The 12,069-nt window shown below is 36.7% G+C and overlaps 2 protein-coding genes and 1 long non-coding RNA gene across 5 annotated transcripts in view; 2 read left to right on the top strand and 1 right to left on the bottom strand.

Annotated features, from left to right (window-relative positions):
• Positions 1–6,156, bottom strand: part of LOC144667471 (uncharacterized) — a 116,624-nt gene extending 110,468 nt beyond the window's left edge. The window contains exon 1 of the long non-coding RNA XR_013573319.1: positions 6,146–6,156. This is a non-coding gene — a long non-coding RNA (uncharacterized LOC144667471). The remainder of the gene's footprint in view (positions 1–6,145) is intronic.
• On the top strand, positions 5,664–6,709 carry LOC144667465 (uncharacterized). Its single transcript, XM_078528888.1, has 2 exons — positions 5,664–5,799; positions 5,913–6,709. Exons 1-2 carry the CDS (start codon positions 5,727–5,729, stop codon positions 6,368–6,370), a joined length of 531 nt encoding a protein of 176 aa, XP_078385014.1. The 5' UTR covers positions 5,664–5,726; the 3' UTR covers positions 6,371–6,709.
• A 3,532-nt stretch (positions 6,710–10,241) lies between these two features.
• LOC144667461 (uncharacterized) overlaps positions 10,242–12,069 on the top strand; it is a 51,097-nt gene continuing 49,269 nt past the window's right edge. For 2 of the 3 annotated variants that reach the window (XR_013573317.1, XR_013573316.1), the window contains exons 1-2: positions 10,243–10,300; positions 11,823–11,904. Coding sequence is in view for 1 of the 3 variants with exons in the window: in XM_078528882.1 (XP_078385008.1) it covers positions 11,835–11,904 (70 nt within the window). In the remaining 2 variants the exon portion in view is untranslated. Of the gene's footprint in view, positions 10,301–11,822; positions 11,905–12,069 lie in introns of all 3 variants that reach the window. The other variant, XM_078528882.1, reaches the window with a different exon arrangement.

Here is a 12,069-nt window from a genome sequence, read left to right as displayed (position 1 = left end):
AATGTGGATGATTTCAAGCTCAGAATTTGGCCATATTACATTGCTGTTTTACCGAGAGGACTGCTCAGAAATGAAGCCTTTCTTAGCGACGACGTTGTCAATTGGCTGTTCAAAGTCTCCCGATTTCTGCCGAAGCAAGCTTACGCCTTCCTCACAGTGATTTCAAGCGGGTAATCACAGCTAATAACAAACGGAAATTTTTCACAATGTAATTGATGCTCTGACGAGGAAAAAAGGTCAGTGTTTGGTATTTATATTATAGTATTTCAGTGAGTCTCTTTTTTCAAAACATTTACATTAAAAAGCTGAAGATAGGAAAATCAAGGTAAAGGGTCGTAAAGGTAGAATAAACGACCAAGACGAGATATTAGTTTGCTAGGCTTTATATGTAAAATCGTCTGCGCGGCATAGCCAGATAAATTTTACACAACCATTATTTAAAAAGCATGATCAGTTGGGAAGCATTTATCGGCAAAATAATTCTAGCGTCACTTTCTTTTTCTTCTTTATTTTGAGGAATAAATTCACTGTCTAAAAAACAAATCAAGCTCAAGGGAATTTTCTGACGCAGACAAATGTACACATAGTTTTGATTGCGGTGCTAATAGTCCTATACAGCAAACTTCGAGTAGGGGGTCAGCATTTTTGGCAAACAATTTTTCAAATTCCACACCCATTCAAACATAATTTGAAGAAGTTTAAATTGCCTTAGAAAGCAACAAATTTGCTTCGTTGGACACGTCAGGAGCTAAACGCGCTCGTGTGCTTAACACGGGCACTGAATTTGTCCTTCGCGATCGATATTTACTTCAGACAAATTTCATCGTATTTTTTCAGTTGTGAACATAAGCGGGAACTCGTTCTATACCAGGGGTTTGATAAACACTGGAAAATATGCCGATAATTCTTCTCAGAAACAGCTAGTTTGGAAAAGGTTCATTGTAACTAGGAATTTTATTGTATACAACACGGGTGTTAAGAGCTCTAAATTAAAATAATCGCTTTTAAACCTGCGCTACATGTAGCGATCATCGTTATATTCTGATGTCCTAAGGATACTTGAATTTTTAATGTACAATATCAACTAGTTTCAACCGCCGAAATTCAGTTTTTCGAGTCTGCCGATTGTAGAGAGAAAAAATTGCTGTTCTCTAAAAACAGCCTTTAATATGGTTTTTAACAACCGTTATTTTAGTCAATAACTGTGTAGCAATAACTGGTTCCATAAACCTCGAGTTTTGTCATTATTTTGTTAAGTTATTTGCATGATATAAGTTAGTCGATGTATTTTACATGCGTGATGCCCAGTTAGGCTAATATAAGCGAAGGCGATATTTTTTCTATGTATACAGCCTTGAATGCAATAAAAAAGTACGGTTTTGACGCTATTTAACAGCCCTGGGTTTTAAAATAAATACACATAAAGACAAAGTTAACAGAAGAAAGCATCATAGTATTTGCAAATTGACCGTTCTCGAGACGTGTAACAGGAAGTCTAAGATTTAACAATATTTATTTATCATTTTACAATACCTGACAAAATTTAGCAGCTAATATCAATTACATACAGAATGTTTATTTTACATCATGAACGTTGATTTTAGGTTTATTTTATAACTATCTATTTTTTCCGTTTAGAGCAACATATAAACCAGAGTTTTAACAGTTTAAAAACTCTTTCTATTATATGAAGACTATAAACACCAACAGAACTTTGAGTTACCGCCGCTGGAAACTAGATATTGTTTCTCAAAATCTGACACTGGACAAACTAGCTACTCTGTTCGATACACGTTTCAGAGCCTCGAATTTGCCGAAGAAGAAGAAACGCATAACGTGGCACGTGCGACGCGAGTATCGTGGGCGCGCGTCTCGTGACTCGCATCGCTCGCCCACGATACTCGCGGCTCGATTTTCGTTCCTCTCAGGTTTGAAAAAAGAAAAAGGGCAAAGACAACTCGCGTTTTAGATGAACCGTAACACAAGACAGCTAAGCATTAACATCCTCACTATCTGTGGTAGCAGCTCCATCCCTATTTTAAATTCAAAAGAGACACGTCCTGGACACGGCTTATAAACAGCGCTCTACTGGGTATACCACAAGTTTTCGTCAGCTCGGTAGCTGAACAGACAACCTTGAAGTCAACAACATAGAAATGTGGATGATTTCAAGCTCAGAATTTGACCACATCACAATGCTGTTTTACCGAGAGGACTACAAGGAAATGAAGCCTTTCTTAGCGACGACTGTTGTCGATTTGCTGTTCAAAGTATCCCGATTTCTGCCGAAGCAAGCTTACGTCTTCCTCACAGTGATTTCAAGCGGGTAATCACAGCTAATAAAAAACGGAAAATTATTCACAATGCAATCGATGCTCTGGCGAGAAAAAAGGTCAGTATTTGGTATTTATATTGTAGTATTTCGGCGAATCTATCTTTTCAAGACAACTTTATTAAAAGCGGCTAAAGATAGGAAAATCAAGGCAGAGGTAGAATAAACGACCAAAGACGAGAAATTCGTTTGCTCGGCTTTAAATGTAAAATCGTCTGACATAGCCAAATAAATTTCACACTACCACTGAAAAGTATGATATTGGGAAGCATTATCGGCAAAATAATTCTAGCGTCAATTTCTCTTTTTTATTATTTTAAAGAATAAATTCACTGTCTAAAAACAAATCAAGTTCAAGGGAATTTTCCGACGCAGACAAATGTACACAGTTTAGTTATTGAGGTGCTTACGTGGCCCATACGAAATCGTTTCATGTCGAATTCTACAATAGCCAAATTCATATTTGAGAAGTCTGATACGAATCCGATTAAAGACGAGTTCTTTTGTGTCAAATTTATCCATCCTTTCCCGTCTGAAAACGAGGGAAAATCCGAAGGAAAACTCGATTTAAATTAACGGAAAACGTACTTTCTCGACTAAAATTTACATCAGTAAAGAAAATATAAAAACAGGCTTGTTGTTTGCTACACGGGGATAGAACTGCAGCTCAAAATCACCACTTTCTTTAAACCAGAAGAGAATAGTTACCATCCAATGGTAACCTTTCCCTAAATTTCGCGATTTTAAGACGGTTTTACCTCCCTTAACTTCATATAGTAGTGGTGTTATTCCGGCGGTCAGACAGAAATCCGTCCGAAACGAGTTTCCCAAATCTTTTATGAATTCGCAAAATGTTTTACGTTGTATGTGCGTGGAATTGTGGGAACATCTCTCCTAAGATCAGTGACGAAAATGAAAAATTTGAACCAATTAATAGTGTTTAATATAAAATGAACAGCTACAGTAACTTTCGCGCCTGGGGAATCTTGTTATCATGATCACACGCGCCGTAAAATAATATATTCATGCTGATGAAATGACCCCAAGCCAAGTCAGTTTTCATTCTAAATAACACTTACAAAAGAGAAACGAATTCCTGTGTTGTTATTTCGAACCGCATTTAAAACTACAATAGCTACGGAGGACGAAATGAAATTATACCGAAAATGTGGTTAAATTACCGCAAGTTCGAGATAGCAATTAAGTAAGATGAATAAAATTGTCTATATTGACTCGCCTCCGTACTTGTATATAATTCGTCACAGTCCGTCTCTAATTCGTCGCTCTTTCGCCTCAGCTGTAGCCACGCAGGCTGCAATTGTCCGTCATATATCACAGGCTGCTTGAACACCCATAATACTTGTAAAACTCTCGTCTCTCATATAAAAAATACAACCGGGCGCACAATAACCTTTGCTCGTTGTTTCCGTCATCTGGAAGCGTATCCCGAAATTTCAGAATGGTCCTATAAAGTAAACTTCGTGTAGGGGGTCAGCATTTTTGGCAAACAATTTATAAAATTCACACACCTATTCAAACATTATTTGAAGAAGTATTGAACCGTCTTAGAAAAAAAGCAACAAATTTGATTCATTGGACACGTCAGGAGCTAAACGCGCGCGTGTGCTTAATGCGGCCGGCACTGATTTGTCCGTCGCGATCGATATTTACTCCGACAAATTTCATCATATTTTTTTTCTCACTCCCAGTTGTGAACATAGGCGGGAACTCGTTCTTCCAGGGGTTTGATATGCACTGGAAAATCTGCCGATAAAGCTCGGCTGAGAAACAGCTTGTTTGGAAAAAGTTCTTCGTAACTGGGAGTTTCATTACTTAACAATATATTTCACGGGTGTTGAGAGCTCTAAAATAAACGCTTTTAAAACTGCTACATGCAGCAATCATAGTTATTCCGATGTCCTACGGATATTTTTTAATGTACAGTATTAACTTGTTTCAACGGAATTCAGTTTTTCGAGTCTCCCGATTCTAGAGAGTTCTTTTGATTTTCAGCCAAAAAAAAAATTGCTGTTCTCTCAAAACAGCGTTTAATACGGTTGTCACCAACCGTTGTTTCAGTCAATATCTCTGTAGCAATTACTGGTTCCATAAACCACGAGTTTTCGTCTTTATTTTGGCTAAATTATTTGCATGATATAATTTAGTCGATGGATTTTACATGCCTGATGACCAGTTGGGCTAATATAAGCGAAGGCGATATTTTTTCTATGTATACAGCCTTGTATGCAATAAAAAAGTATGGTTTCGACGCTGTTCAACAGCTCTGGGTTTTAGAATAAACACACATAAAGACAAATTTAACAGAGAAGAGCATCATTGTATTTGCAAATTGACCGTTCTCGAGACGTGTAACAGGAAGTCTGAGATTTAACAATAATTATTTATCATTTCACAACACCTGACAAAATTTAGCAGCTAATATCAATTACATACAGGATGTTTATTTAATATCATGAACGTTGATTTTAGCCTTATTCTATAACCATCTATTTTTCTGTTTTGTGTAATATAAAATAAAAAACCGTTGTTAAAATCCAAACTGTTTCTCTAAAACATATCCACGCGTTAAACTCTTTCTATGACCAACACCAGAAGATAGAGTTTACCGCCGCACAAAACTAAATATTGTTTCTCGTAAAGTGACAGTGGACAAACTCTGGCTAAACTCTGTTCGATCAACGTTTCAAAACTTCGAATTTGCATTTTTATTCTTCATGTCAGTTTCAACTAACCTTATGCATGTTAAAAACATGATTTCAATCTTTCCGTTTCTGAAACTTCCTAACATTGGTTATCCTCTAACAATAAAAAAGAATCGGGAAATACGAAGGGTCGTTTGGAAAATGCCTAATTTAAAACCTGCTATAAGCCAAGTACCGGGACATAAAAATCGCGTCATGTTGACGTGGCATCTATGCAAAAACACGAACCAGAAAAGTGTACACAGTGAATTTCGAGAACTCAAAAGTTATGTGAACGCGAGACGATTATAAACATTGCTTATAGATAAACGCTTTTTATAATTACTAGTAGTTTTCCAAGTAGATTAGAGTTCAGTGGAATTCGATTTTACAATTATCCAGTGTGTGCCTCCTCGTACGTACGATATGTGAAGTCGAGCAAAGTTTTATTTACAATTTGTATTCCTTTTGTAAGACAAAGTAAGAAAGGTCAACTTTGTTTGCACAGATTCAGATAAACCATAATCTCATCACCACGTGCGTTATACAATTGCTGACAACCGCTTCAAATCTTGTCTTAACACGATTTGAGAATGGCGTATAATTATTGTCATAAGAAGGTCGAAGTCCTATACCGAGTTAGTACACCACAGACCTAGAGGAAGAAGACAACACAAGTCTCTTACCTAACGATGAACGCCATTTTGGTTTGTCTGTTCGTTTTCACCCTTGGTTCGTTGGTTGTGAAAGATTCCGAAGCAACAGGTCTGTCTGTGCGCTGATAAACTTTTATAAGCACTTAATATAATCGTACCCTTTAAGACTCGGGGGTTTGTATATTTACCAATAACATGTTATTATAATGTTTTTGTTACTAGGTGTCTGGCTAAAGGCGAACTCCTCTCCGGTGTGTTTTGGCGCGAAGAGTTACAGCTATGGCAGGTTCTATGCTCCTTCTCGTGGCAGGCTGGCATCGGTGAAGCTGGTTCACCTATATGGTTACGTGTCCTGTAATACTGCGAGTCTCCACCACTGGTCTTTCTGGGGCTGTGGCACCAGCCGCTGGGTAAAAAATAAAGTTAATGTTGTCATAACAACATCAAGCAATCACATCGTTTTGCCCCCAAGACAGTTCTTTAGTGGCGGTGGAAAGTGGTCCTACATTCCCGGATATAATTCCCACTCGCCTGAGATCATTCTGTCTTTTTTCTCCCATCCTTACTGGGTGTACAAGGGCCGCCAGTTCCGCGTGTGGTACGGTGAGGATTTGGTGAATTACACTGAAAGTGACAACGGAGGAAAAGTCTGCGCTGATGTTTACGCTCTCTATGTCTGAGAAGTCCTGGCAAGTTTTTGAGCCTAAAAAGCTCCTGCCAGACATTCAGGGTTCCTTTTATCGTGCTTGCTTTTTTCGGTTAATTAAATGTAATGGTGTTTATTAGTTTTGGATATTTTGCTGTACCTAGTTTGAGTGGATTGTGCAAGTTGTCGGAAATTTTTATTTTCTGTTGTTGTATTTGAAAGGAGATTAGAAAAGGTTTTTTGGATTTATAAAGCTTAAAAAAGCATTTGAACTTCTTGATTGTATGGCAACACTGTAGACCATAAGGCATAAAAATAAGGGATTTTTTGTTATTTGGAAAAATACAAATAAACAGAGGGCAAAAATGGAAAGCCGAGTTGTCATGTGTGTCATTGAGATTTCCCTCGCATTTGCACGCTTCTATTATCATTGAAAAATAAATCGAAAAATCAACGGTATTTCGGCATTTCATTGGAAATATGGCTCCCTGCACAAATCTATAACTTTGCTTTAGAAGATGTACAACTTTGATCCTACCATTATAACTCGATTCCGATATTCCCGAATTCCCTCGATTCCGAATTCCCGAAAATAATCAACATCCAGATTCTCCCTAGCAAATCGCACATTAACAAGCAAACAAGAGAGGAGAATAAAGAAAATCATCAACAACATTATATTGTTTCGATGCAGTACCAAATTCTCAGAATCAAAAGTCAAACAATTGTATGAATATCAGTGATGGAAATACTATTTTTTTGTTTGCAATTTTTTGCCTGATTTCTCCCTTAATCACAGATGTCAGACTATGTGAAACAATCTAAGAAAGAAGAAGATAGAAGAACACCGTTCAGAACGTAATTCTTCGTACCAATGGAAATTGCATTTTCAGTCCAAGCAAAACAGTGACTCGATGAATGGGAACACATTTTTAATCAAGTTCTCACTTTCTAAATTTTAGGTCAAACATTGCTTCAGATTATTTTTCCAGGCTCATGCGTGAGTAAAATAATGAGCAGCCAGGGGAGAGGGGTAGCCAAAAAAAAAAAAGAAATTCTCAAGAGTGATCAAAATCTAGTTTCTCCTCTAGAGTCAATAGAGCAACAAGTGAGGAGAATTAAAAAATCATCAATGAGGGAATATTGTCTTAATGTACCACCAAATTCTGGAATTATCTGAAACACAAATGATGGTTTTATTACATTCTTTATAACTTAATATTGCGTTAGAATGACATCACAAATTCCAAATTCCGCCGTCTTGGATCTGCCTAGAGGTAGCTCAACATACATTTTTATTTCTTATACTGCGGAATCACTCAAAAAAAAAAATCATATATGAGTGCTAACGCAGTAAAAATGCTTGAAAAAAGTTTGTCATGCAAAAAAGTCTCAAAAATGTCTCATGCAAACCCAGCAGAAGTGGGGTGGAAAATCTTAAAATTTAAAAGTACAGGTGGAATGCTGCGGGATGTTTTAAGTTTACGTGTATTAGGAACAATATTCTGTTTTAAAATTTATAATGAAATGCAGTCAAATAATTTAAGGTTAGGGAGTGGTCATTATTTATGGGGAGGTGGGTTGGTGAATGGGAGGAGGCAACATCAGAAACTTTTTATCCCCCCTCCCCTTCTTTAGGCTCAAGTAAGCCTTTTAGCCCACCCTTTAACATCAAGGTAACTTTTTAAAAGATTATTATTATTATTTTTGACTCCCTTTTTTTACCCCTAAGTGACCAACAAATGAAGCTGAATGAGCTACTTTAAATTAAAAACCTGCATGCTCAGCATCAAAAGGATGATGATTTTCTGTTTCATCAAAGAACTAGAAATACTCTGCATGTATGATGTTTTTGGACACTTCAATCGACTCGCTAAACTGTTACTGATATTTCATTGATAATCTAGATACATACAGGGCAGCTAAACCCTTAGTTAAACCTGACAACAACAAAAACAATAAAGATTAATTGAAAATCGTCACAAGCGTGAGACAAAAAATTGGGAATTGAACCATGGCCTACCAGATACCAATGGGCTTTCTAACACTGTTAGTCATTACAGGCGACAAAACGTTTCCCCCCCCTCTCCCATTCACCACCCCCCTCCCCATAAATAATGACCACTCCCTTACCTCGCAGTTTTGAGTTTTCATTCTTTGCTGAGGTGGTGGGGTGGTTGCTGGGAGCTGGGGAGTGGGAGTGGGGGGGGAGGGGGAGGGACCCTAATTTCCAGTAAAAGAGAAATAAGATCTTTTCAGTGTAACCATAGATAATGAGCAATAGGCTTCAGAAATTATGTTGCCACAGTATGGCAAATGATAAAGAATCCGTTAGAGGTCATGATAACATTTTTGACCTTCTTTCGATTACTGTATAAGGCTTTTTAACATCCCCGCTTTTTATTCTGTTCTGTCGTATGAAATTCGTGTTAATATATAATAAGGTAGTTTTTTCTCTTACTACATATGGTTTTATGACAATAAAATTCCAGATATTTGGCATACGCCCCCTTACGTAATGTATCTCTATGTATCTCTAAAAATTCCATGAGTTTTCCAGTTGGTTTGCTTTCTACTCTCTATGCAACATAAGCACAATGCTAATCTGAATTTCTTTTAGAGTTCACCGGGTTTGTAAAAAAAAACCAGGCTGTCCTAAATTCAGGCCAATTGATGGTAGATTTTGACCAAATCTGTTTTTTTAGAAATTGTTGGAATTCTTGAGTAAGCGACTCAAATCTAAAAAAATGGTGAGATTTTAAAGCCAATATATTAATTTCCTATCTTGGGCGATGTTACAGATAAAGAAGACTTGTCCTGTATGACACATGTTTGTGTAAGGATACGTTTAAGATACTAGAAAGCCAATTCTAAGTTGCAATATATTTTATCCATATGAAACGTTAATAACGCACGAGAACAGTTATCTAGATCTTCTATACGTGCTGCTATCAATTTTGCTGTAAAGCAACTATATCCGACAACGAATCAGTATTTCTTAACGGATATTCGACTTTTTTTGACTGATTTAAAGAAGGACCCACTTCACCAAACCGTTTGGTTGTTTCGAGGCGTGACATATTTCTTGAAAACATTTAAACAACGATGAACTGCATTATGAAATGTTATTTTTCAAAGTGGAAATTTCGTTCGTAGAGAGACGACAAAAAGTGTAATTCAAATCACTCATCCGCATATTTGTACCGTTTGCTTGGTACACGATCTTGTTGGGCGAACAATACTTTAAAATTCCGACAGCAGGGTTGTAATGTTGAATTCTTAAATAATATTAAACTTGTAATGTAGAATTCTTAAATAATATTCTTCTTCGATACTTGTGAAAACCTCTTACAATATTCCCCCTTGATATTTCTACCAGAGTTATTATCTTATCGTAAAGCCCACACTATTAGTCAGTAGAGGTATATATATTGATGCAGCTTCAGTGCTCTTTTTTGAGTGTTTTGAAAAGAAGAGTCCTTATATGACACCTCCTTCTCCTCTCCTTCTTCCTTCATCCCAAGAATTACAGTCGCCCCCCTTTGCTGATTGGCGTTTTTGTTTAAAAAAAGTAATATTTCTGTCAATCACAGTGGGAAAATAATGCATAGGGAGTACTGACTTACTTAAAATTTTTATGACAATGTCTAAACTCCCTTATATAGTGCCCAAGAGATAGCCAGCTTCCGGGAATAGTTCCCCCACGGGTACCGTAGATAGTGCTCGTGAAATATCCGTAGGACTTATTTTACGATAAAGTACACTCAGGTAATTTGAATTGACCTTTACACTTACAGGGTACCAACCTTTGTGAAATTAATTTAAAGCACTTATGTTACTGACAGATTGTCAAATGCCTTTCATGTTATTGGCTGAATAAAGCAATAAAGCATACAACCGCCGTTATACCATTCCACTAGTTCGAGCACACCCTGCGGCGATAAAGAACACAGACACAGTTTGGGTAAGTTGAAAGTATGAGTTTTTGCCTTATACTCAATCAGTTCACTAGAATTCAATTTCAGAAGAAGAATTTTACTTCAGAAGTCTCATGGGTTTTTAAAAGGTGGTAAATTACAGCATTTGTTTCACTGACTAGAAGCATTAGAACCGTGCTTTGAAATAGCATGAGAAATTTTGGAAATACAAATACAAACCAGAAAAAAATAAATTTTACAACCATTATAAAAGTGAAACATACCACTTCGCTAGCTTTCAGTACCACGATAGTCTTAGCAAACATATTTGGCACTAAAGCCATGAGGAATAAATTTTAAAAGACTTATTTTCTTGCTTCGTGAAAGTATCTTTATCGTATGGGTGTGTCACTCGTCACAGAATCAGTAGTGCATATATTGCGTATTGCACGCAGTTCAACGTCTTGCAGGCAGTATTTCTTGTATTTCAGGGAATTTCGTTCATTTTGAAGTGGAAGTATGAGCAAGGGTGTATAAAATAGTTGCTGCGAGTAAATATATGTCCTTTCCCTCAAATAAACGAGTGTTTTCAATTAACGTTTAAATGTTTCGCATTCGTGAACCAAATTGCTGTCAAATTGATTCAACAAATGGCGTCGACAAGTCCTCATTTTCTTTTTTTCGAACACGTAGAACTGTTTTAGTAAAGCTCCAAAAAACTTAGTAAATTATCAGGACACTGATAGAGTATCGAACTTTGAACAGTGAATATCATAACCTTATCTTTGAAGTACCATTTTTGCAAATTTCTGTCGTTTGACCGCGGTTGATCGATATCGCTTATAACCAGCTATTAAGTTTCGTGCCAGAAAACATGTGTTATGATTTTAGGGAATTCCGTGATTATAATCGGTCTTAAGCTCGCCATTGTTTTAGTTTCTGTTTTTTGTATTGTTTCAAACATTTTCTTTATTTGTCTTTTTTTGCGTTTGAGTTTCAATTTTTTTCTCCGTTGATTTTATAGTTGTTTCTTACCCGATTACAAGTCGGATATCAGTTTTATACTGATAAATACAGGCCTTCGATACAATCTTTGTACAGTTATCTACAAGTTCATTCCGGTTTAAATTGACACACTTAAAATGCCCAAGAGGTCAAGATGCATTGAAGTGTTTCTACCTGGCTAATGCAGCAAATGCACGAAATATGTGTTAGTGCAGTCGAATATACTTTGCATAATGACCCAGATAAACCTCATGCGAGGAGCATGTCGATGCAACATACATATCAAATCAATCTCATTATTCGCTGGAATAAATATCAACGATATAACAATAGTTTACTGAAGTCTTCTTGCGTTTTGTTCTACCACGAAACGTATGTACGTAGAGATTATGGCCGCAATAAACAACTCTTGTGTGGCTAATATTGCTCATTGTAGTGGCGGATCCACACCTTCAGGTAAGTTGGGGCCCAATCATCCAGATCTTGGAATAAGAGGGGCCATAACGTGAATTAACGTGAATGTTGAAAAGTTATTTTTATTGAATTTTTTTTTATTCATTTCAGGTCATCTCAAAAATGAATCTGAAGGCAATCGTCTGTTTTCTGGTGATTTTTCTTGCTGTGACCTTCCCACAGACACAAGCAGGTAGTATAAGATATCATTTGTTGCTTGTATTTTCTCCAACCCTGTTGTTAGTAGTTCTTAGTCAAAAGAACTAAAAGTCTGTTTCAGCCCAATTCATCTAATGTCCAAGATAGCTCATCACTGCCAGCATTTGACTTTCACCTTTTAGTATTAATTTTATCGGTT

This window comes from Oculina patagonica, chromosome 10 (assembly GCF_052425735.1).
Source record: "Oculina patagonica isolate OP01 chromosome 10, crgOcupat, whole genome shotgun sequence".
NCBI classification, from domain to species: Eukaryota; Metazoa; Cnidaria; class Anthozoa; order Scleractinia; family Oculinidae; genus Oculina; species Oculina patagonica.
Note: the sequence above shows the minus strand (reverse complement) of the source record. Positions and strands in the feature narration are given on the sequence as shown.

Bases quoted from the DNA above. Each gene is read 5' to 3' on its own strand.
- LOC144667465 (XM_078528888.1), top strand. From the start codon at position 5,727: ATGAACGCCATTTTGGTTTGTCTGTTCGTTTTCACCCTTGGTTCGTTG. The intron at 5,800-5,912 runs GTCTGTCTGTGC...TTTTGTTACTAG, and splicing joins GAAAGATTCCGAAGCAACAG to GTGTCTGGCTAAAGGCGAAC.